General features: G+C 39.0%; 1 protein-coding gene across 5 annotated transcripts in view; it reads right to left on the reverse strand.

Annotated features, from left to right (window-relative positions):
- CYLD (CYLD lysine 63 deubiquitinase) overlaps positions 1–23,634 on the reverse strand; it is a 47,179-nt gene that overhangs the window by 13,232 nt on the left and 10,313 nt on the right. For 4 of the 5 annotated variants that reach the window (XM_077830678.1, XM_077830676.1, XM_077830674.1 and 1 more), the window contains 11 exons: positions 22,783–22,888; positions 18,997–19,095; positions 17,759–17,875; positions 13,987–14,366; positions 11,792–11,957; positions 10,369–10,510; positions 9,726–9,848; positions 8,041–8,132; positions 6,756–6,822; positions 2,689–2,821; positions 1,879–1,987 (listed from right to left, as the gene is read on the reverse strand). In XM_077830678.1, coding sequence (XP_077686804.1) covers positions 1,879–1,987; positions 2,689–2,821; positions 6,756–6,822; positions 8,041–8,132; positions 9,726–9,848; positions 10,369–10,510; positions 11,792–11,957; positions 13,987–14,366; positions 17,759–17,875; positions 18,997–19,095; positions 22,783–22,888 — 1,534 coding nt within the window. The remainder of the gene's footprint in view (positions 1–1,878; positions 1,988–2,688; positions 2,822–6,755; positions 6,823–8,040; positions 8,133–9,725; positions 9,849–10,368; positions 10,511–11,791; positions 11,958–13,986; positions 14,367–17,758; positions 17,876–18,996; positions 19,096–22,782; positions 22,889–23,634) is intronic. The other variant, XM_077830675.1, reaches the window with a different exon arrangement.

Raw genomic sequence — 23,634 nt, forward strand, 5'->3', positions numbered from 1 at the left:
TACATTGGCCAAACTGGACAGTCTCTACATAAAAGAATAAATGGACACAAATCAGATGTCAAAAATTATAACATTCAAAAACCAATCAGAGAACACTTCAATCTCTTTGGTCACTTGATTACAGACCTAAAAGTGGCAATTCTTCAATAAAAAAAACTTCAAAAACAGACTCCAACGAGAGACTGCTGAATTGGAATTAATTTGCAAACTGGATACAATTAACTTAGGCTTGAATAAAGACTGGGAGTGGATGTGTCATTTCCCCATGTTTATTCCCCTCCCCCCCCACCTCCACTGTTCCTCAGAAATTCTTGTCAACTGCTGGAAATGGCCCACCTTGATTATCACTACAAAAGGTTCCCCCCCCCCCCCCCACGCTTTCCTGCTGGTAATAGCTCACCTTAAGTGATCACTCTTGTTACAGTGTGTATGGTAACACCCATTGTTTCATGTTCTCTATGTATATAAATTTCCCCACTGTATTTTCCACTGAATGCATCCGATGAAGTGAGCTGTAGCTCACGAAAGCTTATGCTCAAATAAATTTGTTAGTCTCTAAGGTGCCACAAGTCCTCCTTTTCTTTTTGTGGATACAGACTAACACAGCTGCTACTCTGAAACCGCACATTATAAGGTAACTAACTATATGCTAACTAAAGAATACTATAGCAAATAGGCACACAGTAGACTCCATCTCTGGCCAAAGATGGTGGAGAAGAAACTGAGGACATTTTCACCCACTCGGCTCTCTATAACTCCAGTGCAGGGCACGATAATTCATAGGGCACATGTGTGTCAAATGGGCACTGCTACCAAAAATCTCCACTCAAAAAGGCACAGACACACCCCAAGTGGAGCACCCACAGGGATTGTCCAGCCATACCAAAAGGAGGACAGGAAAAACCGGATATGGTTTTAATCAGGCCGCAACTTTCTCATCAGATGTCTGGGAGTACCCGGCAAATAAAAGCATACAGTGCAGGTAACAATGTTCATTCAATAACTACCCCGGGGGTTTCCGCTAGCCCTCCCCGTTCTTTTCCTAGCCAGGTCCCCCAGCCAACCCACTGCGGGGTCCTTACCATCCAACCCCCCTTCGTAAGGTGGGCTATAAGAAAGGACGGGTTGGCTCCCAGCTGAGCCATTCATAGAAGCCCCAAACCCATCCCTCTGTCCTGTTCCATTAATTAATACTTCCTTTTTAAATCCTTTACCAGGCCATTTATCCAGTCACTGTACACCTTCCCTATGGACTACCTGCACTGGACATCTGAGCCACACTTACATAAGTTGCAACATATAGCTTAACTCCTTTCAGTCCACACCATAACAAAGCCCTCCTTGAAACTGCAGTGGGGAAAGCGAACCCCTTTCCCCCCCAGCCCAGCCAATTTGGTGGTGAGGGAAAAATCCCTCGCCCCAAAATCCCCTAAAGGAGTGGCTAGCGTGTCACCCACAGCAGGTCCTGACCAAACCTGATATTTTGCCACCTCAAGGGGAGAGAGTGTGGGTGCGGTCTTGCCTCCTCTGCGGAAAAAGGGCTTACTCTCTTTCACCCCTCTCCACCTTTCTGGTCCCAGGGGTGGAGTCATCACCACAACACTGATCCACACCTCCTTTTGCAGCAGCTTCTGACCTCTCCTCCCGCACACTACCCGTAAATCACTGTTCCCTTTCCCTCAGCAAGCCAGACAACAGTTCCCCCACTTAAAGGTGGGGTGTGGTCACACTGATCAAAAGGAAAAAAAAAGATTATTGGTTATGATCAAAAGTTCATTCCAAGCTCAGTCTATTTTGCAGACTTCTACATTTTTAATATAATCTTGCATATGGCTACCAGGCTACTTACTTTTACAATACCTAGTAATTTATACTTACTGTCTTCAAGTAAGTCTGTTATATTTAATTCCAGAGATGGAAATATTTTGTTGAACATTTTGAAGTCTTTTCCAAATCGAGGCATCTGAATAATCAGACATGAGGGTGCCTACCGAAAATCCCAAAATAGAATGCAATTTAGATCTTCCAAATATACGTTTTATAAAATTTTCACCTAGTATTATATTGGTTTATAGTTGCTAAATCATAATGTTTTTAAAGCTACATGTCTATATATTTACCAAAACAACAAATGAAAAAATAATTTAATGTTTACAACTATATCACTGTAATCTCATGAAAATCCTAAAAAAAATTAAGAAGAAAGGACTCCAACCTAATTCTTCATGTGCAGTAGGTACCAGCCATGTTTAAATGGTATATTAAAACATATACTAATTCCCCTCCCCTGAACAGACAGTATCTGCACAATTTTAACATAGGAAGAGATCACAAGTCTTACTCCTCTGTAAAATTAAATGGATTAACAAAAGAAAATTAACCTATTTAAATGTCAAAAACTGTGTTTTTAAATATACCAAAACATTAACCTTATTTCCAATCAGTTTGGTCAAAAGACAGAGACACACTAAACCATCTCAATGAGATTTTATAAAAGGTAATGTCTAGCATCATGTCATGCACTTTTTCCTACCAGTATTAGTAGACCACTCTTCTCATAAATATTGAATGTTCACCCAGTGATTAAGATATCTCAAAATATACATTTCTCCTTTTTTAGGAAACAGAATATTTTCCACTGTGTATAAAGGTCACATCTGTATAAACAAACTAACAACTGTGACCAACCTCTGCAAACTTCAAGCTGCTGTTGATAAAAGACCATTCTAGTAACTGCTGAATTGTCGGGACTCCAACTTTCTCATTTTTCTCCATAAAAATTTGATAGAAGTAACAGTCTTGTACCTTTTGACCTGCTGACCTAAGAATACAGATAAAAAATATCTTGAAAATAAATGGAATATTTTAACAATGGTTAACATATACTTACATACAGCCAGTAGGCTAAAGGAAACACAAATAACTATTAAAAAAAAGCTACAGTGAACACAAAGTAAGATTTAAGATTAAGCAAGGAAGATTAAGATTAAGCAAGGAATATGGAGGTTGTTCTGACTGCCCCTTGGCAGAGAGTCAGAAGGAACCGCGTGGCAGTTGGGGTTGCATGGGCTTTTATGCCCTTGGGAGAGGTAGTGCATGAGGCATGCAAGACTCACAAATGACTCCTAATAGATACTGCTAGAAAAAAACATTCTGAACTCCTACGCATACAGTGCACGTGGACCATGAGGGGGATCCACATGTACAAATACTTGAATAAGAAAACCATTTCACACCATTCCCTTTACTTTTAAGTGTATTTTCATTTTTTATAACAACTTCATAATGCTATGCACTTTTCAGGTTGCCACAAATAAAAGCTTAAAGGGACATGGTCAAGTAGTGGATAAGCAAGGTAGAGTTAAGGAAAAGGGTGTTTTATAAAAAAAACATTTAAAGGAATAGAAATATTTTGATTAATGTTTTAAAAATGCAGGACAATGCATTGCTAGAAACACCAACAGAAACACTTTCAAATGCATGAGTATCAGAAAACGAGACACACCAAGGCAATTTTCACTCTGAAAGCTGAGTGAAGGTGCAAGTAGTAAGATAGCAGAAAGACTGAAAATTACATCGTAAGTCATATCATACTCTCCTGCAGTAAGTCTTCAAAAGGAGCTTAGTAAATTAAATGTTCATGTTGGACAGATTGACTGACTAACGCTCCCATCAGGGAAAAGGGGTATGAGAGAGTCCATCATTGGTCTCTAACGCCATAGATCACAAGGAAAGGACATTATTGAAGAGCTACTTCATCACACTGCTGGACTTTCTGCCTAGCCAGCATGGATTCCTGAGGACACACAGTCATTAAACTTCTTTGTCTGTGCAATAACTGCTACCTTAGAGCACAGATCAGTGCTGTAATAAGCAGCATTAACTTCTTCCTGGATATAAGAAGGATTCTCAGAGCACAAAACTCAAAGTTGCTGCTATCTTGCCTTGCCCTACCCCTTTCACAAACTGCCTCAGTGTTCCATCTTTATGAAACAGGGACAAAAGGCATCTGTGAGGTGCTGCAGAAAAGATAAGTAAAAGGCAGGCATACAGCAGAGGCACTCTTCCTCACTTTCATTTAATTCTCCAGCCCATCCATCTGCTTGTGTGTGGAATACGGCGCTCCAGATTAGCATGTATTGCATTTTAATAAAGTCTGTCACTAGGAACTCTGATAAAGATTACCTCTGTCATAAATATAAAGGGGAGGTTAACCACCTTTAAATCTCTCCTGGCCAGAGGAAAAACGAGGGGGGGGGGGGGGGGGGGAGAGGGACCAAAGGCTTCTGTCTCTGTTTTTTCTTTGCCCGGACCAGAGCAGGAATGCAAGTCAGAACTCCTGTAAAGGGCTAATAAGCAATCTAGTTAGATAGGCGTTAGATTCGGTTTTGTTAAAATGGCTGAGAAAATAAGTTGTGCTGAATGGAATGTATATTCCTGATTGTGTCTTTTTGTAACTTAAGGTTTTGCCTAGAGGTATTCTTTATGTTTTGAATCTGATTATCCTGTAAGGTATTTACCATCCTGATTTTACAGAGGTGATTCTTTTACTTTTTCTTCAATTAAAATTCTTCTTTTAAGAACCTGATTGCTTTTTCACTGTTCTTAAGATCCAAGGGTTTGGGTCTGTGTTCACCTATGCAAATTGGTGAGGATTTTTATCAAGCCTTCCCCAGGAAAGGGGGGGTAGGGTTTGGGAGGATTTTGGGGGGAAAGACGTTTCCAAGCGGGCTCTTTCCCTGTTATATATTTGTTAGACGCTTTGTGGTGGCAGCAATAAAGTCCAGGGGCAAAAGGTAAAATAGTTTGTACCTTGGGGAAGTTTTAACCTAAGCTGGTAAAAATAAGCTTAGGGGGTTTTTCATGCAGGTCCCCACATCTGTACCCTAGAGTTCAGAGTAGGGAAGGAACCTTGACAACCTCCTTTGCAAGTATGATTTTTGTCTTTTCAGTGTTCCTTTAAGAAAGCACAGCACTGGGTATCCTTGGGCTTAAAGCATTCTTAAAATTTTGTTCAACTATAAAAACTATACTACATCTATTTTAATGTGAATATCCGAAATTCCCAAACTGTTAAATCTGGAACATCCACAATTTCTACAGATTGATTAGGCAAATCATCATAGTTTAACAGTGCAGAAATACTGCAGTATAGTGGGCCAGGATCTTGCATGTTACATTCTGAAAACATTCTCTATATGGACTCAGTTTTTCCTTATTTTTTGAGAGAGGAGGGGAGACAAAAGCCCATGAATCTGGGCCAGGGTAGAAATAGGAAGAAAGTAGAGAGTGTGCCAGCTCCGCAGCATGCTTCCTCTATCTTTTCCCACAACTTACAGAAGCTTCTCTGAAGAAGCTCCAAAAGAGAGGGCTAGGAGCTGACCACAATAGGTTTAATAATATCAACTCAAATCTGAAGGGCAACTCAGGAAATTTTATTGCAGAGCTTATGGGGAGCAAGGGATTCCCAGTGAAAGAAGCCCTTGAGAAATTCCTGGCAACAAGGCTGCTGCAAGAGATGTATTGTCAAGGGGCCACAGAAAGGCAAGGGCTAGGCAACAGCATGGAAGCAATAGGCCCTCCATTGCATGCCCAAAGACATGCAGATTTAGGGGGCAAAATCTCTGCCAATTCTATGTGGGGGTGGGGGTGAATAAACCCCCAACATCCTATTCCCGAAGAATGAATATAAAACTCCATGAGTTAGATTAGTTCTCTCGTCCTGCCTTAGAAAGAATAACTTGCATAGGGGAGAATGAGGCCCTACAATTTTATAAAGAATTATTTTTAATAAGGACTGCATGTGTTTAACTTTGAAAGAAATAAGGAATCAAAATCTTCATGCCTCCTCCACAGCAAACTATTACATTTTTCCTGAAAAGCCATAATATTTTATGTCAGATTCTACTGCTTAAGATTGCTTCAAAAAGTTGTTCCAAAAGTAACTGGCTACACAGTAAGGGCTAGATTCAGAATTGCTCTATGGGCCCTGTGGGTTAGCTATGCTGGTACAAAGGGGCCATAAAAGGTCAGGCACATAAGGCCAACATGTATAACAAACAGGGGCAGGAGACCTTTACACCATCCCCAGGGAACCAAAAACCTTGACACAAAGGGCTTTTAGGAGCAAGCCAGAGGCAGCAGTAGGCAAAGCCAAAGCAGCAATATGCTTTGCTGATACCCCCCTGTCGTGATACGTAAGCTGGGCCCCTCTGGTTTCTGCCCCTGCTTCCCTCGCAAACCAGTCAGGAATGCCTCAGGTTGATGCAAACACCAGTGCTCTTTATTTACAGCTGTTTCCCACGACCGCCTTACTACTTACGTACAGGTTTTTCACAGCCAAACTTTGCCAGCAGCAGGCCTGGGCCCTGCCCTGCCCCACCCAGTCCCAGCCCCCACCCTTCCCTGTGCCTGCCTCTCTCCTCCCCTAGCTTTTATAGCCCCTAACTAATAAGGCTGGCAGCTGTTTCTCGTTGCCAGGCAGGCACAGGGCTCTTCAACTAGCCCCAATCCAACCCCCTTGATTGAGGCTGGAGTGGCAGGGGGATGATTAAGCTCTCCTTACTCAGCACCCTGTCACATCCCCAAATGAGGCTGAAGGCAGTGTTAGCAAGGAGCATAATTTAAGGACCAGCTTTAAGGGTGGAAGCCCTTTTTTCAGCTCCTGCACTGGCATTAGCATCACTGGCAGAATAAATCTGGCTGTGAGAGTTCAACATGTACATTTTTATTGCTTAGTCAAAAGAGCATTTTACCTTATTTTTAACAGTGGCTCTACTCTTAAAATATGATGAAATAAAATATTCAAGAATTCTTCTGGATCTGGACAAAAATAAAAGTAATAGTAGCATGTTAAAGCACATACAATCTCCAAGACTGTTTTCTGTAATAAAATTAAGCAGCTTTATTCTAATTGGAACAAAAAAACCCAACAAAACATTCAATTTTAGTAGCATCGTAATTATGTCAACTTATCAACTGCCACATTTGGGAGCTCACAATCCTCAACTTCATCATCTACTAAGCACCAAACAGAATCAAACAGATGAAGGCTAAATTCTGGATAACAAGACTTACAGATGAACAAAGATATCCTACTCCAAAGGGAATTATTTGACCCTGTGAAATTTTATCCTGAGAAGACGGAAAAAAGCTACCACCAGCAGAGGAAATAGAAAAGTAATTACAGTATCTGCTAATCGATGCAAGAAATATCTACAGTGGTAATCATTTTTACTTTGTTGGTGTGTCACAGCCTCCAATTTAATATTGATCAGACAGACAGAGACAGACATCTGCTATCCAGATCTCAATATCAAAAAGAGTGGGCGTGTCTTCTTATCACTCCTAATTGAAGGGATTATTAATTTGCTTCCAGCAGGACCTGCAAAGTGCATGCTACTTTCCCAACAGAAAAGAAGGAAATTAGCTGAATAGTTGAGCAGTGACTGGTCACATCTTGGTAATAAAATATTGTGATTGTTGGTTTTTTAATATATTTTACAGCTAATTAGTCTCAAACCTGTAAGTAAAAGTCAGCTAGTTTCCCTCACAACATAGGTGAGTCTTCAGGAAAGACCTGAAAGCAGAAAGGGGAAGGGCTTTATGGAGGAGCTCAAGATCATTCCATGAGGAAGGTGCTGGCCTTCCTAAAGAAAGTTCTTTTTCCAACCTCTCTCATGGTCTCTGGTTTTTTTTTTTTCATATCAGCCTTGGACCTCCTCTGGCTGGTGGAAGAAGTTTCCCCTTTGTAATACAGGGAAGGGGGGGGGGGGGGGGAGAGAGAACCAAAAGCTTAGATTCTGCAGAAATTGCTAGTTTAGGCCTCCTCATTCAGCAGTAGCTAGCAGGAGAGTAAATTCTTCAATCTCCATCCCTAAATCAAAGTTTTGATACTATAGTGATGGGTGCTACAGAAAAAAAAAAATCTCTGTATATCTTAACATAGAATATGTAATTAATATATTTTTTCGGTCCCTTCTTATAGCAACTACTAGATATCTAGAAGCAAAAAAAAAAACCAAACACCTCTACAATTACCTTTTTCCTCAGAAGTGAATCCTGATGCAGCTTCAACTTTTTCAAGTATTTTCCTCAATTTCATTATTTTCGTGGCACACACATATCCGTAACTACATTAAGAAATTGGTTTAATAAACTATTAGCTAACCCTTTTCATCATCAAGTCAGTAGAGAAGAGAGACTTAATAACCAGAAGCTAGAATACAGACTATTTGCTCAAAAAGCTTTATTTCCCTTACTGACTTTTATAGTATCTGGCATTCCCCTCATAAATCTAAATGCCAGACCTCTTGTATTCTGCAGCACAATGGACCAAGTTCTTTATCATTGCCACAGTTTTCTGTGACAGAGTGCTGCTGAATTCTGAGGTGCATGGACATTTCTGTGATAGCTTCATGTAAATTCAGAGTTTTATAAAACATGAAACAAATTAGTTTCTTGTGTTATTTATCGGAATACTAAAATGTTACACACATTTCAGTTTTGGAATAGTTGTCAATTTCACTTGCACTACGCCACCATATTCAGTATTCACCAAATTTTATAATGACAGTACACAACAGCATTGCAGAAATTGTTCCAGTTAAGAGTATTTCACTTTTTCCTGAATGCAAAAAGCTGTGTTTGAAACATGGAGGTGGTTGAAGTTTTGTGAATTAGAGAGGAGACGTGTCTCCTCTTTCTATATTGTGGGAAGGTGTAGCGAAAAGCCTTGAAACACTGGGGGCAAGGGGAGACAAAAAACAAAAACAAACAAAAAGCTTTTAATTTTCTGTCCTAGCAATCATCTGAGATTTCTTTGGCTGGAGATAGATTGTGCAATCCATTCTCTGGCCATGGAATCACAAAATACACCAGTGGTGTGCACATCTTCACTTCTAAGAGTTCAAAATCCAGCATTTTTCTTCAAAGGAAGAAAGCTAAAACTTTTACAAAGAAGCTATTAATGGTAATACCAAAGTATAGCTTCAGAACTATAACCATTACTAATTAATTATGTTTTCATAGACCCCAGTGATCTTTTTTTGAACTAAAGATGAATTTATAATCCCCACTGCATATTGCTATGTATGTCCTACTGTAACATTTCCTTTGTTCTATGAGCCTCAAACTTCTCATCTCTACTCATTACCTTTGAATTTCTCTTTTAATATAATTTGCTAAATGATTTATTTCAGTGTATGATATACCCACAAAGCAGAATTTTCTGAAACTTTTTAAAACCAGTTGTGATTGTTACTAATGACTAACGAGGAAGAGAAGAGTCCGTCTGAATCACACAATCCTAAACAGAAGAGAAACTGAGGCACAACTGTTTTTCATGCCATAGTTATCAAGATGTTGGGTAGTTAGAACAATCTGTCTATCCAAGTCACCATTGGTGACTACTACCACTTATTTTGTGCCAACACATATGGTTTATCTAAAGCTAGAGACAAGTTTGTTTCCAGTTCCAGAAAATGGAAATGCCGATATAACTATGCAGTCTTACATTTTTTGTAAGATCATCTGCAGTTACACCAATTAGATTAAAAATCACCAGAGCAGTTTATCCTCGCTGCCTCACAACAGCAGTCCTCAGGAAGGAACTTTTCATTCCCTTGACATACTATTGCACAGTTGGCTAGGTATTTATGAAATTTATACTAGACTGGAGACTCATTGGCTACTTCTGATACAATGTTTTCTATGCAACTACTTACATCCGCAGAGGGTTTACAATCTCTGTCCTTAGCAGCTCTTGAGTTTCACTGTAATATTCTACATCATTCTTTTCTTTTGGTCTAAGTAAAACAGTGTCCAAAACAGAGCTAAAAGAAAAAAGGCTGAAAGAGAAAAAAAAATTATTTTCATTCTGTAAAATGCTGAGGAACATAACTAAGTCTCAAGACAAACCAATGAAGGCCAGAGGAGGAAGTAAAGAACAAAATCAAGCAAAAATAAATTACCCCACACCAAAGAAAATAAAGGTAGAAGACAAGAATAAGGACTGGAAACCAGTCAAGAATTCAAATTAAACATTTCATGTTAGGAAGTTATTTAACCCACTCAGTGAATATCACAATGTATAGTCAGGAGCCAATCCGGCCCTGGTGGGTTCCATTCAACTGAAATGAATGTAATCCCTACACTGGCATAACATGTACAATAGTTATTCCACTATGTTCATCTCCAGTATGTAATCATATATATGTATTGTTCATTGTACAGCAATAATGCAAAACATTCAATACAAATTAGTACTCTGCTACTCTATTATGTTTGTAACATTTCTCCTCACCCACATCTTTGAATTCAGTTGCACAAATTAAAAGAAATTAAAAAAAAAAATTAAAAAAACCTTACCAGAATAAGGTGGAGTCTAAGTAACAGGAATTGTAATGACCCTGGATACCTTTCTTCTTTCCAATCATGGTCTCTAAACCTTCTTTTTCTGTTTTTGGAGGAGTGTTTTCTTCTACTACTTCACTTAAGTATCCTCCAAAGGCTGAAAATATTTTTTTAAAGTTACTTGAAAGCTTCAAAATTTCACCTCCATCAAGATTTTTCTATAAGTGTTTTGTAGACAACATATTGCTTACTTTAAAACCATTCTTTCCCTATACTAGAAAGGGAGACAAAGTTAGTGATGTAACATTCTATTGGACCAATTTGTCTTGAAGGAATGTACAAACTTTCAAGCAACAGAGAGCTGCTCTTCAGGTCCTGGAAGGAAGCAGTGTGGCATTTATTGTACTATTTATTCTCAGTGAGTGAAACACATTCTGCAGCGATGGTGCACAAGTCCTTAAAGCCCCACTGATGTCCCACATTACCACACTTGGATTGAGCCCACTACACTGGAATAGAGTTTCATCTAGTGTGCACAAATGAATTTCATCCTAATTTTTACACGTTTTGTTTAAACCATCTTAAAACGTACGAATGTTTAGAAACTCTATTTCTCTTTGCCAAAACACATCTAGCACAAGATCATCAAGACAGTCTGAATATTTTGCATCCAGAGAATATGCCTCCACCACGTACACAAGCACTCTTTTCCATTTAATAAGTTGTTAGTATTTACATGCTGATTTTTTCCCCTCTCAAAATAAGCTGTATTGAAGGAGAATGGAAGCGGACTTACAGGATCTGAACCAGATCATATATTGCTGGAGTTGCAAATGTAATTGGCTCAACCTGCATCAAGGGAGATTTAGGAAAAAGGTTCTAGCTATAGAGATAGTTAAGCATTGAAACAGGCTTCCAATGAAAGTTATGGAATCCCCATAATTGAAGGTTTTAAGAACAGGTTAGAAAAACACTTGTCAGGGTGTCCTGCCTCAGCACAGAGGACTGGACTAGATAACCTCTCGACGTCTCTTCCAACTCTACATTTCTATAAAACTCGCAGCAAGATTGCTGCTGCCATCAGTAAAGTGAGAAATGCCAAGTGTAATTAAAAACTTCAATTTCCAATACATTTCACAATTTACACACTGATCTTTGTCATATGATATATAAGACTGCAATAGGAAAAAGCTTCAACTTTCTTAAAAGTAGTGGTAGAACATTTTTTTGCTTTAAAGTCATTGACGGAATAATTCACAGAAAAATGTTAAATTGTGTTCTGTGCATAGTACTCTCACCAACTACTAATCAGATTAAGTAGTGTTTGTACAGCCTTTTAAACGGTATGTATTTCTAGCTGACTACTGCATGAAGAACCAAAATCAGAAACAATGTTACTTCCACATTAGTAAATAATTGAGAAGGACATGTTCAATACCTAGAGAGTTGCAGCGTTCAATCTGGTTGGGAACAGGCTGCAGTGACGCAAACCTAGAATCTGGCCTGCAGCTCTTGAGTTTAACAAAGAGAGCCTTTTTGGGGGCACAGGTGAAGTATCTAGTTCCTTTAAATGTTCCATCTGTACAGCTGGCGCATTCATCTTCCTGAAAACGAAACAGAGGGGGTTTACCACTTTTTTTTAAAAAAAATGGAAAAAAATGCATGCAGAACTACTGTCCTAGAAGTCCAATTCCTAGGATTCTGGTGATTTAGGTGTTTGACAAGATATCTATGATAAAGACACCTCTATTCAAGTTTTCTACTCTGCGATGCAAGATTGATTTAGAGCTGCAAGTTGGTATATATGGCTTCAGTTCAGGAGTGATTTATTTTTAGTTTAATGATAAGACCAGCAAAGCCACATTTCTCTGCCCTTCAACCCCTCTGCAATCAGGTAAGTTTACGGTATTCTCTATGCAGTATTTTTCACCACCATAAATAATTATCGTTTGAATTTTTTCATTGCAGGCTGGGGGGAAATATACCAGTGCAGCTTCTGTAACCGTGTGAGCATGAAGGAAGTCTGAATGTTTGAAGTATAATTCTAACAGGGAACAGAATGATTAAGACTGGAAGATAGCTATTTCAAGGATGCTGTCAAAGGTATTAATGACTATTAAACAGATGTTAGACCTATTGCAGAAGTGTACTATGTGCAAGTCCAAAGGCCAAGTTTAGCCCATGGAGTCACAAAACACAGCCTGCAGATCATTTGTGACTGCAAATATAGGATGAAGGACAGAGTTAATCAGCTACAGTGGTTTTTTTGGTGACAAATCAAAATGCACCCATGTCCTCATCTGCCTCATGTGTTTTTACCATACGTATACTGCTAGGATTTTAATACATACTTGTGTAAAATTCAACAGAAAATTATTCTTAAGAGGCATCATATTACGTGCACAGAAAATAATTTAGTTGCTGCACAGTCACAACCAGGTCTACAACTACCATAAAAATATCAAAATCATAACACAAATCTGCATAATTCTGCTGCAACTGTGGCTTTATTTGAAATTTGTGTAATTGGCCTTGTAAGTAGAACTGGTTGGGAATTTTCGGCAAAATGGTTTGTCAATGACAATGCTAATTCATCAAAACTGAAAGGGGAGGAGAAAAAACAAAAACACTTTTTCCAGTAACTTTTGTCAGGAAAGATTTCTTGGGACACTCAAATGGGACATGAAAGACTCATGGACTGGAAACTGGGCTCACACATCCCAATGAATACTCTAATCACTTGGCTATAGAGTCTCTCTCTAGCCCAATAAATATTACTCATATGAAGTGAAGACACTCCAACAGGAGAGACCGAGAGAAATCCACCCCAAAATAACCAGTTGCCTTGTGGTTAGAGCACTCTTCATCTGGCAGTGCAAGGATTTGATCCCAGGTCTCCCATATCCCAGGTGAATGCTAGTATATAGTGGTTAGGGCTATTCTGGGGTGGGTGTGTGTCTCTCTTTTCTCTCCCTTCCTCCCTCCAAAGAAAAATTTGAAAAGTCCCAGTTTTGTTCCAAAGCAGAGCAGGACTTGGAAAACCATTTTCTGCTCTGCTCTACCTATTAAGTATGACTTAAATCCACTGTTAAATTCAAGGCTCTGAATATAACTATTAGTTACCATGGAACTATGGTGGCAATCATTGTGCTAATATTCTACCATCTGGTAACAGCCTTCACATTCTGAAGACTATTACAGACAATATTTTATGTAGGTTGTATTCCCTGTCTTTTTAAAGAGAAAATGATGGATGTCCAGTAATTCACAAATTCTGATGGAGCAGCCTATATAAACTAAGAAACAAATAAAAGGAATTTAAGGCTCTTCTACACTACAAAAATGTCTAACTACAACAGTTTTATCTATAGTACAGAAAGATCCCAACCATCTCATAACTTGGTGATGAAACAGGGCTTTAATGGAGTTATAAAATGATTAAGTCCTATTCAAAAATTTAAACTATGCTGCACTCAGATCATGTGACAACTATATTTCAGCCAAGCCAAATTACTGGTATTTTGTAGAGTACATGGGCTCTGGTCCTCAGTTACAAAACTATTACTTAAATTGCAAGACAGACAGAAAATAGAACTCTGTAAACAATACGACTGTGCAGTTTGTATTATTTACCAGTTCCAATCCAGCCAATACTTCATTTACTCCTGGGGGCTGACCAATCCAGCGGATTACTCCATAGAAAGGAGGATTCTCTTTAACTTCAGCCAGTGAACCTGCCTCAAGACCATGCAAGTTATTGACAGGCACTACTGTTGATGGACTTTCCTGGGTGGCAGCAGTGTTCAAATCCCCAATAACTGATTGAACAGACAGAGAGAGGGGGCTATGTCCAATAGTACCATTAGTATGAGACGTTTTTGTCAGGCTAAAAGGTAGAGAGTGAAATCTATTTTCGTTAGATAAACAGTTTGTTGGAGGCGGCTGTAGTGGTGGTGAAGAATGACCGAATCCAGAAGATGGGTCGGCAAGTGATTTTGCAGGGTCTTCAGCAACTGTTAACAAAGAAACAAGGGACAAATTAAGTAGCTCACTCGCTTCCCAAAGAAAGGCTCTGTAGGTCAAAAACAGTATCTTACTGTAGCTGTGGATAGAAAATGCTGTTATGATTGGTCCCTGTGCGGGTGCACCAGAAGGTCTTCCCTACCATTGCAAGCGGAAACTAGTCACAAATTGTAGAGATACCAGGAATTGCTGTGTAGTGAGGCGGTGTGGTTCCCTGCCACCCTGGAGAGGGACGAGCCCCTCCAGACACCACAGTGAGCGGAGCCAGGGAGCTCTGAGCCCGCCCCCAAGAGTCAGGCGTTGCCCTGGAAGTATAAAGGCCCAACCTCAGGGCTCACTAGGGAAGCAGACGCTGGGAAGGCCAGACGCCTCCGGCCTAGCTCACAACTGGGAAAGCCCAGCGGCCTGCGGAAAACCCGAGGACTGGCCCGACCTGCCCCGCGCCAGCTACCCAGAGGAGTTGCCCCGTGCCAGCTATCCCAAGGAATCCATGGTGCTGGACCCCCATGAGGACACCACCCTGACCCAGGTACCTCAAGAGGGGGAGTCTGGGAATAGCCTGGGGGCAGCCAACTCTAGTCGGGTTCTCGCAGTGCTGCAGCCAATGTCAGTGTGTTGCGGCCAGGATCCCCACTGAGTCAGTAGTGGGTCTTCTGCTGCTGCTAGGGCCCCGGGCTGGGATGCAGTGGAGTGGGAGGGTCTGCATCCCCCTGCCACCCAACTTGTGGGTGGCAGTCTCCCCCTCTCCCAGGCCCATTGGAACCTAGGGCTTGGGCCTGTTATTATATACTGTTACTGCTCAGCCCCTGCCTGAGGGCCTGACTCACCATTGCCCCAGCCTGACCTAGGCTCACTGTGTTTATCTGTACCTTCACTAAGGCCATAGAGGAAGACTCCCGCAGCCAGACTAATTCTCCGCAAGAGCCCAAAGGTAGTGAGGCAGTGTGGTTCCTGGCCGCCCAGAGAGAGACGAGCCCCAGCTAGCCTCTCTACATGCTGCCTCCAAACACTACTGGAAGTATGAGACACCCGGGTGAGTAGGTAGGGCTAGACCTGTGCTCACTTCCACAGCAGCCAACAGAACTGCTAGGCACAGAGAAGGGAATTATGCCATGTTGTGCTACTGTATATGGTGCTGTAAGCACATTTTCCCAGTATGCCAAAAAGCTCCAAGAATTGTGTGTCCCAGATGCATGTCTTCTGCTGGGGGAGAGAGAGTGTCTATCCCTCTTCCTCCTGCACAAGCTAGTATTCAAAATTACGTAACTCTGCTGAAGGCCTAAATTATTTCATTTCATTTAAAATGAAAAGGGCAGCTAATATGCTATTATGCTTGTGGAGCAACATTTCCTGACATCACAAAACACTGTTCCTTTTGCTTCTAGATTTTTCCTGTATTTAGTCAAGTTTGCCAAACTAAGTAAATAGTTTATAACCTCACATCTCTTCCTAATGGACAATAATCCATTTCACAAAGTTATCACCCTAAATCAGGCATAATATTTGCAGTGTTTGGTGAGGAGACTCCACAGCATAATGCAGCAAAGAGCACAGATTTTCTAAGTCAAGGTAGGGTACATTAGCAGGCAACTATAGGAAGACTTAGTCTAAAGATAAATATAGAATAGAATTTTCTTACACTGCCAATCTTTATAGCTGTGTCCAGGTGTCACAAATTTTAAGAAATATGCTATGTGGAATGGCCAAAAAAAACCAGTTGTCTTAATATACATGTCAACAGGAATCATGGAATGACTTGACAGCTGGCAGTTAGTAACTAGTGTAGTATGTTTCACATTTGCTTGTTATTAACTATAGGTTATAAATATCTGATTTAGGACATCATTTATCCCCTGGGCATATCGTAAGAGTATATTTTGGTTCACGCAGAGATAGGATCTGTCATCTAGTGCTTATGCAGGATAAAGTAACTGACTTGCTACCTGAAGAAACGTAAATAAATCATGAGTAATTCAGTGCTAGATAAATGAGGTCACAAGCAGATGTACTAGTTTGATACTATTTATAAGCGTCTTACGTCTTGTCTCAACTCCCTAGCTGGTCTACGATGCACAACTGGCATTCACAGAGCAAGTAGCAACTTATTCTTTTCTTGTCAGCCTTGTCATGTGACAGTATTTAAAAATTCCAAAAACACAAAATTAACTCCTTCATGCTTGTTACTTTCCAGGAAATGATAAGTTCTTACTCACTTTAAATCAGGGAAATTCTCTCTCAAACTGATTTTACACTGAAATAATACATTTATTATTTGCTAGGCAGCCAGGAATGATCTTAACTCAGTTTCATTTTTAAGTTTATTGACTTCAGTGCCTGTTACTGCTGTATGTGCTTTCATTGTAAACCCATGTTTTTAGCAGTCTCCCTCCCCAGTTTCAGCCATAAGAACTCCTTGCCAGATGACACACACCTGTTATGACCCTAGAAGCAATTTCTGGGGATAGTATAAACCTCTCTGTCTTTTGTTAGACAAGAGCAGAAACTATCAAGAAATTTACTGATCCTACATGCTTTAGGTATTTCCTTAAAATCAAGTGTGCAGTTTCAAGAAACTTTAGAGATACAAAAATGCAAGTACCATTTTGTTTTATCAAACATAGCTAGCTGATTTTGTTATAACTCTGAACAACTGGTGTACTGAATATGGCAATATTATGATCCACTTAAAACTGGAGAGTTAAATAAACTACAGAAGGATGAGTCAGATAAAACTCCTTTATGTACCAGGAGGAGGTTTGAAGGTATCATCCACATTCAGTGATGTGCCTCAACAATGTCATGTGTAACACGTATAACTCGCCCCCATTTACATACAATGAGTTTGTTACATACCTACCTACCAGAGAGTTGAAAAGCTACAATCTTCAAGTTAAGATTAAAGTGTATATAATACCTCTCAGGCAGTGGTGGGCAACCTGCAGCCTATCAGTGTAATCTGCTGGAGGGCCACCAGACAGTTTGTCTACATTTGCACGGCTGCCTGCAGCTCCCAGCGGCCCCGGTTAGCCGTTCCCGGCAAATGGGAACTGCAGGAAGGGACACGGACCACAGGGATGTGCTGGCCACCGCTTCCCAAGGTCCCATTTGCCGGGACGGTCAATGTTAAACTGTTTCGCAGCCCACCAGTGGATTACCCTGACAGGCTGCATGTGGCCTGCGGGCCGCAGGTTGTCCACCACTGGTTAAAGGGGTATTCTTCAATGTTTGGCATGATCAAACACAGAACACCTATTTCAAACAGTTTGATTCCCCCCTCCCTGCCCAGGTAACACTCACTTTCCACAGTGCTAATGAACATTTCAGTATAGCCTTATGTAAAACAGCATGCATTTGTATAAAAGGGTAACTTATCCCTCATTACCTTCGTCAATATACCATGTGTTTTTTGATTTAGTTTGTGGTTGAGAATCAACTGGAGAGCCATTTAATGTGTAAAAAAATTCAGATCTGTTTCTATTTCCAGGCTCGGAGGTAGATCCTAGAAGAAACAGCATTAATAAAAATCCTGCTTTGTGCTCATTTCATTACATATCTTGTACACAAGCAATCCTGCCTCCCACTTTCCAGGGGCAGCGAGTACTCCTGCAGCAAAGACAACAAAGTTCAAAGCCTGCACTGAGGTAACATTGCTCCTCAAACTATTTTAATTGTCCAAGCTGAAGTTTCATATATATTTATTTAACTGGTTACCCTTTAAATAAAAATTAATTATTCAGAGTAGAAGAGCAAACTAAGGTCCAATTCCACACTGAATTCCATGCAGGTAGATCCCTGTGCCCACAGAGTTACACAAACCTCAATGGACATCCACTTAATGCAGGACTGGAGCCGGGGAGTGGGGATATTTTTTGCAAAATGTTCACTTTGCAGATGGTAATTTTACAACTAGGCTTGGCAAAAAACTGATTTTATTTAAAAAGTTACTGCAATTTTGATATGTTTATTTTTAATCATTTTAATTTTAATTGTTTTTTACAGTTGTGCAAAATTATGGAGGGGGTTCAGAATTATTTAATGAAGGTAGACATTGAGATTCAAAATGTTAGAGCTTTAACATTGTTAAAAGAAACTATAATATAATGTGTCAAAATATACACAGTAAATATTCTTAACCAAAATAACAAGTTCTCGAGTGGCATTTTTCTTACTTTTGCCTATCTGCAATCTCCAATCATCAACAGAAGGTTTGCTCTTTTTTTTTTTTGGGGGGCGGGGGGAAGAGAAGCCAGAGAGAAATTGACATTTACCGAAAAGTCTAATCTTTCCAAACCTATTTACAACCAACTAAGTGAACCTCCAGGAAAACTGAAAAAAAAAAAAACTACACCCACATTCAGCTTTGTATTCTGCTTCTATGCAATGTATTTTTTTGTATTTCCCTGCCAGTGTTTTTTCTTACGGCCATTTTCATGGAAACAGTTGCTGCTATTCCTCACCTGAAGTCTTTATTATGATTTCACAAAGGACTGACTTCAAATGCCAAGGAAGAGCAGATGAACAAATAAATAAATAAATTAAAAATGCTCCCTTTTCCTACAAACATCCCTAAAAATAAAGTAAGAAGGACTGTTTTTAAGAAGTAAAATTACTCTCAAGTACCTGTGACCTTTTGCTTACTATGATTGAATAAGCTTTTGTCACCACCACCTCTTGAGGCAAAGGCAAGTTTGGGAAGTCTCCTGTCCTGTGATACAGTCTCTAGAATAGGCATAGAGGTAGAATTTTAGTTTTTTCACATAGCTGCAAGCATAACAGAGGTTATAAAACTATGCTTATAAGGCAAAAAGTATGTATAAAACCTTTAAAACCATAGTACAATAAAGCACAGTAAATGTCCCTCTACTACCACAACCAAGAATCAGTAAAATAAAATGATCATTAACATTTCTCTTATTAAAAACTTACGGCCAAAGATTTCAAGCCTGGGTATACAAGGTCAGAGTCTTAACACGTGGCCCGATTTTCGAGACTACTGGGCACATGCAGCTCCTGTTAATTTAAATGGTCTCTGTGGGTGACCATCACCTTATAGAAAGTGGGGGTTGGATGAGGGGAAAATCAGACTGATTTCATGATGAGTTACCTAAGTATGGCTTTTGTAGCCTAAGTTTAGGCCAAAATTTTCAAATCTGGGTGCCTATCAGTTCTCACAATAATTGGATGGGATTTTGAGGTAGGTACCTGAAAGTATTCCCCACTTAGTTTTCGAAGTGGACCAGATTTCAAGTCAATGGTACCTTTTTAAAAAGCGCACTTACAAATGTTCCACATAAATATATTCTTGAGGAAGCAGACCTACAATATATTTTTTTAATATCAGGCCTTTTATGACTACATCTTGGAATAGGTCTGATGTCATGATGAAGGTGTAAGAAACACTTTAATTTCATTGTAAGGTTCCCCTCCCCAATTTCATTAACTATATTTTATGTACTGTTCCACAAGACATCCTTTAACATTTCAGACAAGCAAAAAGATAAAAACTTGCATTTTGTAACATGTCAATTTTATGTTTACTGCAAGAAGTTGAAGCATGAAGAACCAAAATGTATTTCAGAACTATTCATGGGATTTTTCACGAGATTATGGATGAAATTTTAAGAAACAGTTCCCTGCTACTGGAAAATCTACAATGTACACTGCAAAATGAAACTAAATAATAGAACCTTGCAAGATGACAATATAGAAGACAAGACCCCCAAAACAAGCATAACTTTAAATGAACTTATGCCACAATCTAGCTGCCTCAGTTTTCCAAAAGTATATCAATTATACGTTTGTTAGGCTGTGGTTTGTCTTTGTATGTTGTAATGTCTCATATTCTGCATGTGGTCAAAAACCCACTTATTAATTGCAAGCCAATGAAGAACTCTTCCTCCCCTCACCCCAAGTATAAGATGTTCTCCCCCCCCTTTACAGAAAGAATTGACAAAAAATTAAGAGAATTTAAAAAAAAAAAAAAAAAAAAAAACACAAGTCATGCAACAATTTAAATATAATGTTGATTGCATTTCCGCCTATTTTATGCACAATGCGCTAAATGTAGTTCATTGAAAACAGCAAGTTATCATGCAAGCAGAAAATCATTTCTTCTGCATAACATCAGAAGATTTGGAACATGCAACATATCTTTTAGAGTTCAAATAAAAAAAACCCTCATGTTTCTGAACAGCAGTTCATTTACATTTTAGCAGCATAACCCCTTAGGAGTAGTACATTTAAACACACTTCAGTGACTTCTGCTGGAGTACATTAGCTTATCTCTGCCCAGCCATCCAAAACAACATCCCCTGAAGATACTTGGGATTTTTTTGGAAGGATTTACCATTTTACCATGATAAAGTGTATAGTTCCTCTTAAGTTCCAGCAACTTACCATGACACAGTTGACAATAAAACTGTATTTAAAATATAAAAAAAGACTATAGTCATTCTTTTTGAACTGTTAGGCCCCAAGTAAGCAAGGCATTTAAACATATGCTTAACTTTAACCATGCAAGTAACTCCATTAAAATAAACTAAACTAGACTACACACCTGCTTAAAGATAGGCACGGATATGCTTAAATACTTTGCTATATTTGGGCATTACACAGCAACTTAGCAAAACTGAGCGGAACAAAACCTAATTTTTGGATGACTAAAAGGTATACTCAGTTGTATTTATTAAGTAAAAGACCACAAATTATTTCTGTACTTTGAAGTCTACATTTTAAAAGCAAAAACAAAAGGAGTACTTGTGGCACCTTAGAGACTAACCAATTTATTTGAGCATGAGCTTTCGTGAGCTACAGCTCACTTCATCAGATGCATACCGTGGAAACTGCAGCAGACTTTATATATACACAGAGAATATGAAACAATACCTCCTCCCACCCCACTGTCCTGCTGGTAATAGCTTATCTAAAGTAATCTTCAGATTAGGCCATTTCCAGCACAAATCCAAGTTTTCTCACCCTCCACCAGAGTGAATTTGTGTGTGGGGGGGGTGGAGGGTGAGAAAACCTGGATTTGTGCTGGAAATGGCCTAACCTGAAGATTACTTTAGATAAGCTATTACCAGCAGGACAGTGGGGTGGGAGGAGGTATTGTTTCATATTCTCTGTGTATATATAAAGTCTGCTGCAGTTTCCACGGTATGCATCTGATGAAGTGAGCTGTAGCTCACGAAAGCTCATGCTCAAAATAAATTGGTTAGTCTCTAAGGTGCCACAAGTACTCCTTTTGTTTTTGCGAATACAGACTAACACGGCTGTTACTCTGAAACCTGTCATTTTAAAAGCAGAAAAACTAGATTCACTGAGTTCAGGTTTTGTGATATTAAAATTCCTATTCAAAAGCATAAAATATGAATGTCGCTAGTAGAAACAACTAAGACAGACCCACAATTTTGAATACTTATGACTTATCATAAGTTATGACTTATGACTGTTGCAACAAACGTTCTTTATGGATAATATGTGGGAGTCCCTAAGAAACCTATTTTCTGGAGGAAAAACAAAACAGAATCCAGTGCACCCCAAGTACTGCAAACTAAACAAATGAGTAGGAGATGTACATAATGCTTCCATGAGTGGCATTATGTGCCTGTGCTATTTCACACCACTCTTCAGCATGAATGTACTCTTGAAGAACGGTTAGAGTGGGGAGAAGGTTGTAGTTACAGACCCCAGCTGTGTAATACCACAACTATGCTAGGCCCCACCCCCCAAAATACTTTTTTTTATAAATATATATAAATAATACTAAAAGTAACAAATTTTAGTTAGGTGTTTACATATTCTAGATCAGAATTTTGATTACCACAGAGCACAGCATTTTGACCAGAGCTAGAAAAACCGAATTTTAGTACACCATTTGTGAAGTATCCACACAAAAAAAGGTTGTAGTTATTGCAGGTTAGTTTGTTGAACCGATGTGAACAACAAACTGCATGCATTCCAGTTTTAACTTGGATGTTTCAGAAATTAATACTATGGGTATTTGCTATTCGCATTTTGTGATACTGGTAAATCCCATGGTATTATTTGCATTGTACTGGATGACCTAAGCTTCGTACTACACAAAAAATTACTTTCTTGTTCCAGATATTCACAATTGCTCAACACAATCTGATGGATGATTAATAAGAATCTTTTCAAGAATGGATGCATTGCCACCACCAGTACTCAAATATTTATCCACAAGTATTCATTAGACAATCTGCTTCCCATCAAAAATCCTCTCCACTTGAATGGTTATTGCATAAACAGAAGGGGTTGCAGATACCAGAAAAGCTAATCAGTGGGGTATATTTAAAAATGTTAATGCACTTATTTTGCAATTATATACTTTGCACTGATTTACATATTAACTAGCCAGTTGTTTTTCAAATCCACAAAGCATACCTGGGATAACATCATTGATATGCAAGAGAAGTGTACTTTCTACACTTGCAAAACTGCAAAGTTGTCTTCCATTGTATCTTCCATCCCAGTTCCCAATAGGATTATCCTAAAAATAAAAAATTAAGATCTCAAAGTATTATCCAAAAGAAGTATTTACAGAATTTAAAAAAAAAACACCACACACATTTAAGAGTTTAGATACAGGTTTGGCCATATGTGGCACAAAGTGGAAAAATACAAAGTTTGACAAATAAATTTTTGCTTAGCAACAAAATTTCAAGTACAGAATTTAAAAAAAAAGAAAATCCATAGTACACCATTCTCAGAATCCATAAATGTTGGCAACAGATAATGTTCTGCTACAATATTTTAACATGCAATAGACATGTGATCATTAATTAACAGAAGTGCCTTAAAGATAATAAAAATGTGAAAATTGTTCTTGATTAATACTGGTCATTAATATAGAAATGCCAAAACTGATGCAATTCTTCATGCAATGGCACAATAGGTTTTTGCACCATGGAAGACTCTTATTCTTCTTTTAATAAGAGTTAAAATATTCCACTTATTTATAACATGTATGGGCTTAAAAAAAAAAATCTTACAAGCAATATAAAAAAAGAAAAAAAGATTACCTCTTCCAGTCCACCTCACAAATATTTCCTGTTTGCATGAATGTGCCATCTACTAAGTTCTCTTTCTGTACTAATAATTAGGTTAGCTAACAAGCACTGGAGCTGTTCAAACTGCTGCTGCCGCTGCAATCAGGAAAGGAAGCACAGGCCAAAACATTTTGCAGGTTCTATCAAAAGCATGGGTATTGTTTATTTTAAAGTAAATTTTTCAGAA

Source organism: Eretmochelys imbricata, chromosome 12 (assembly GCF_965152235.1).
Source record: "Eretmochelys imbricata isolate rEreImb1 chromosome 12, rEreImb1.hap1, whole genome shotgun sequence".
Lineage (NCBI taxonomy): Eukaryota > Metazoa > Chordata > Testudines > Cheloniidae > Eretmochelys > Eretmochelys imbricata.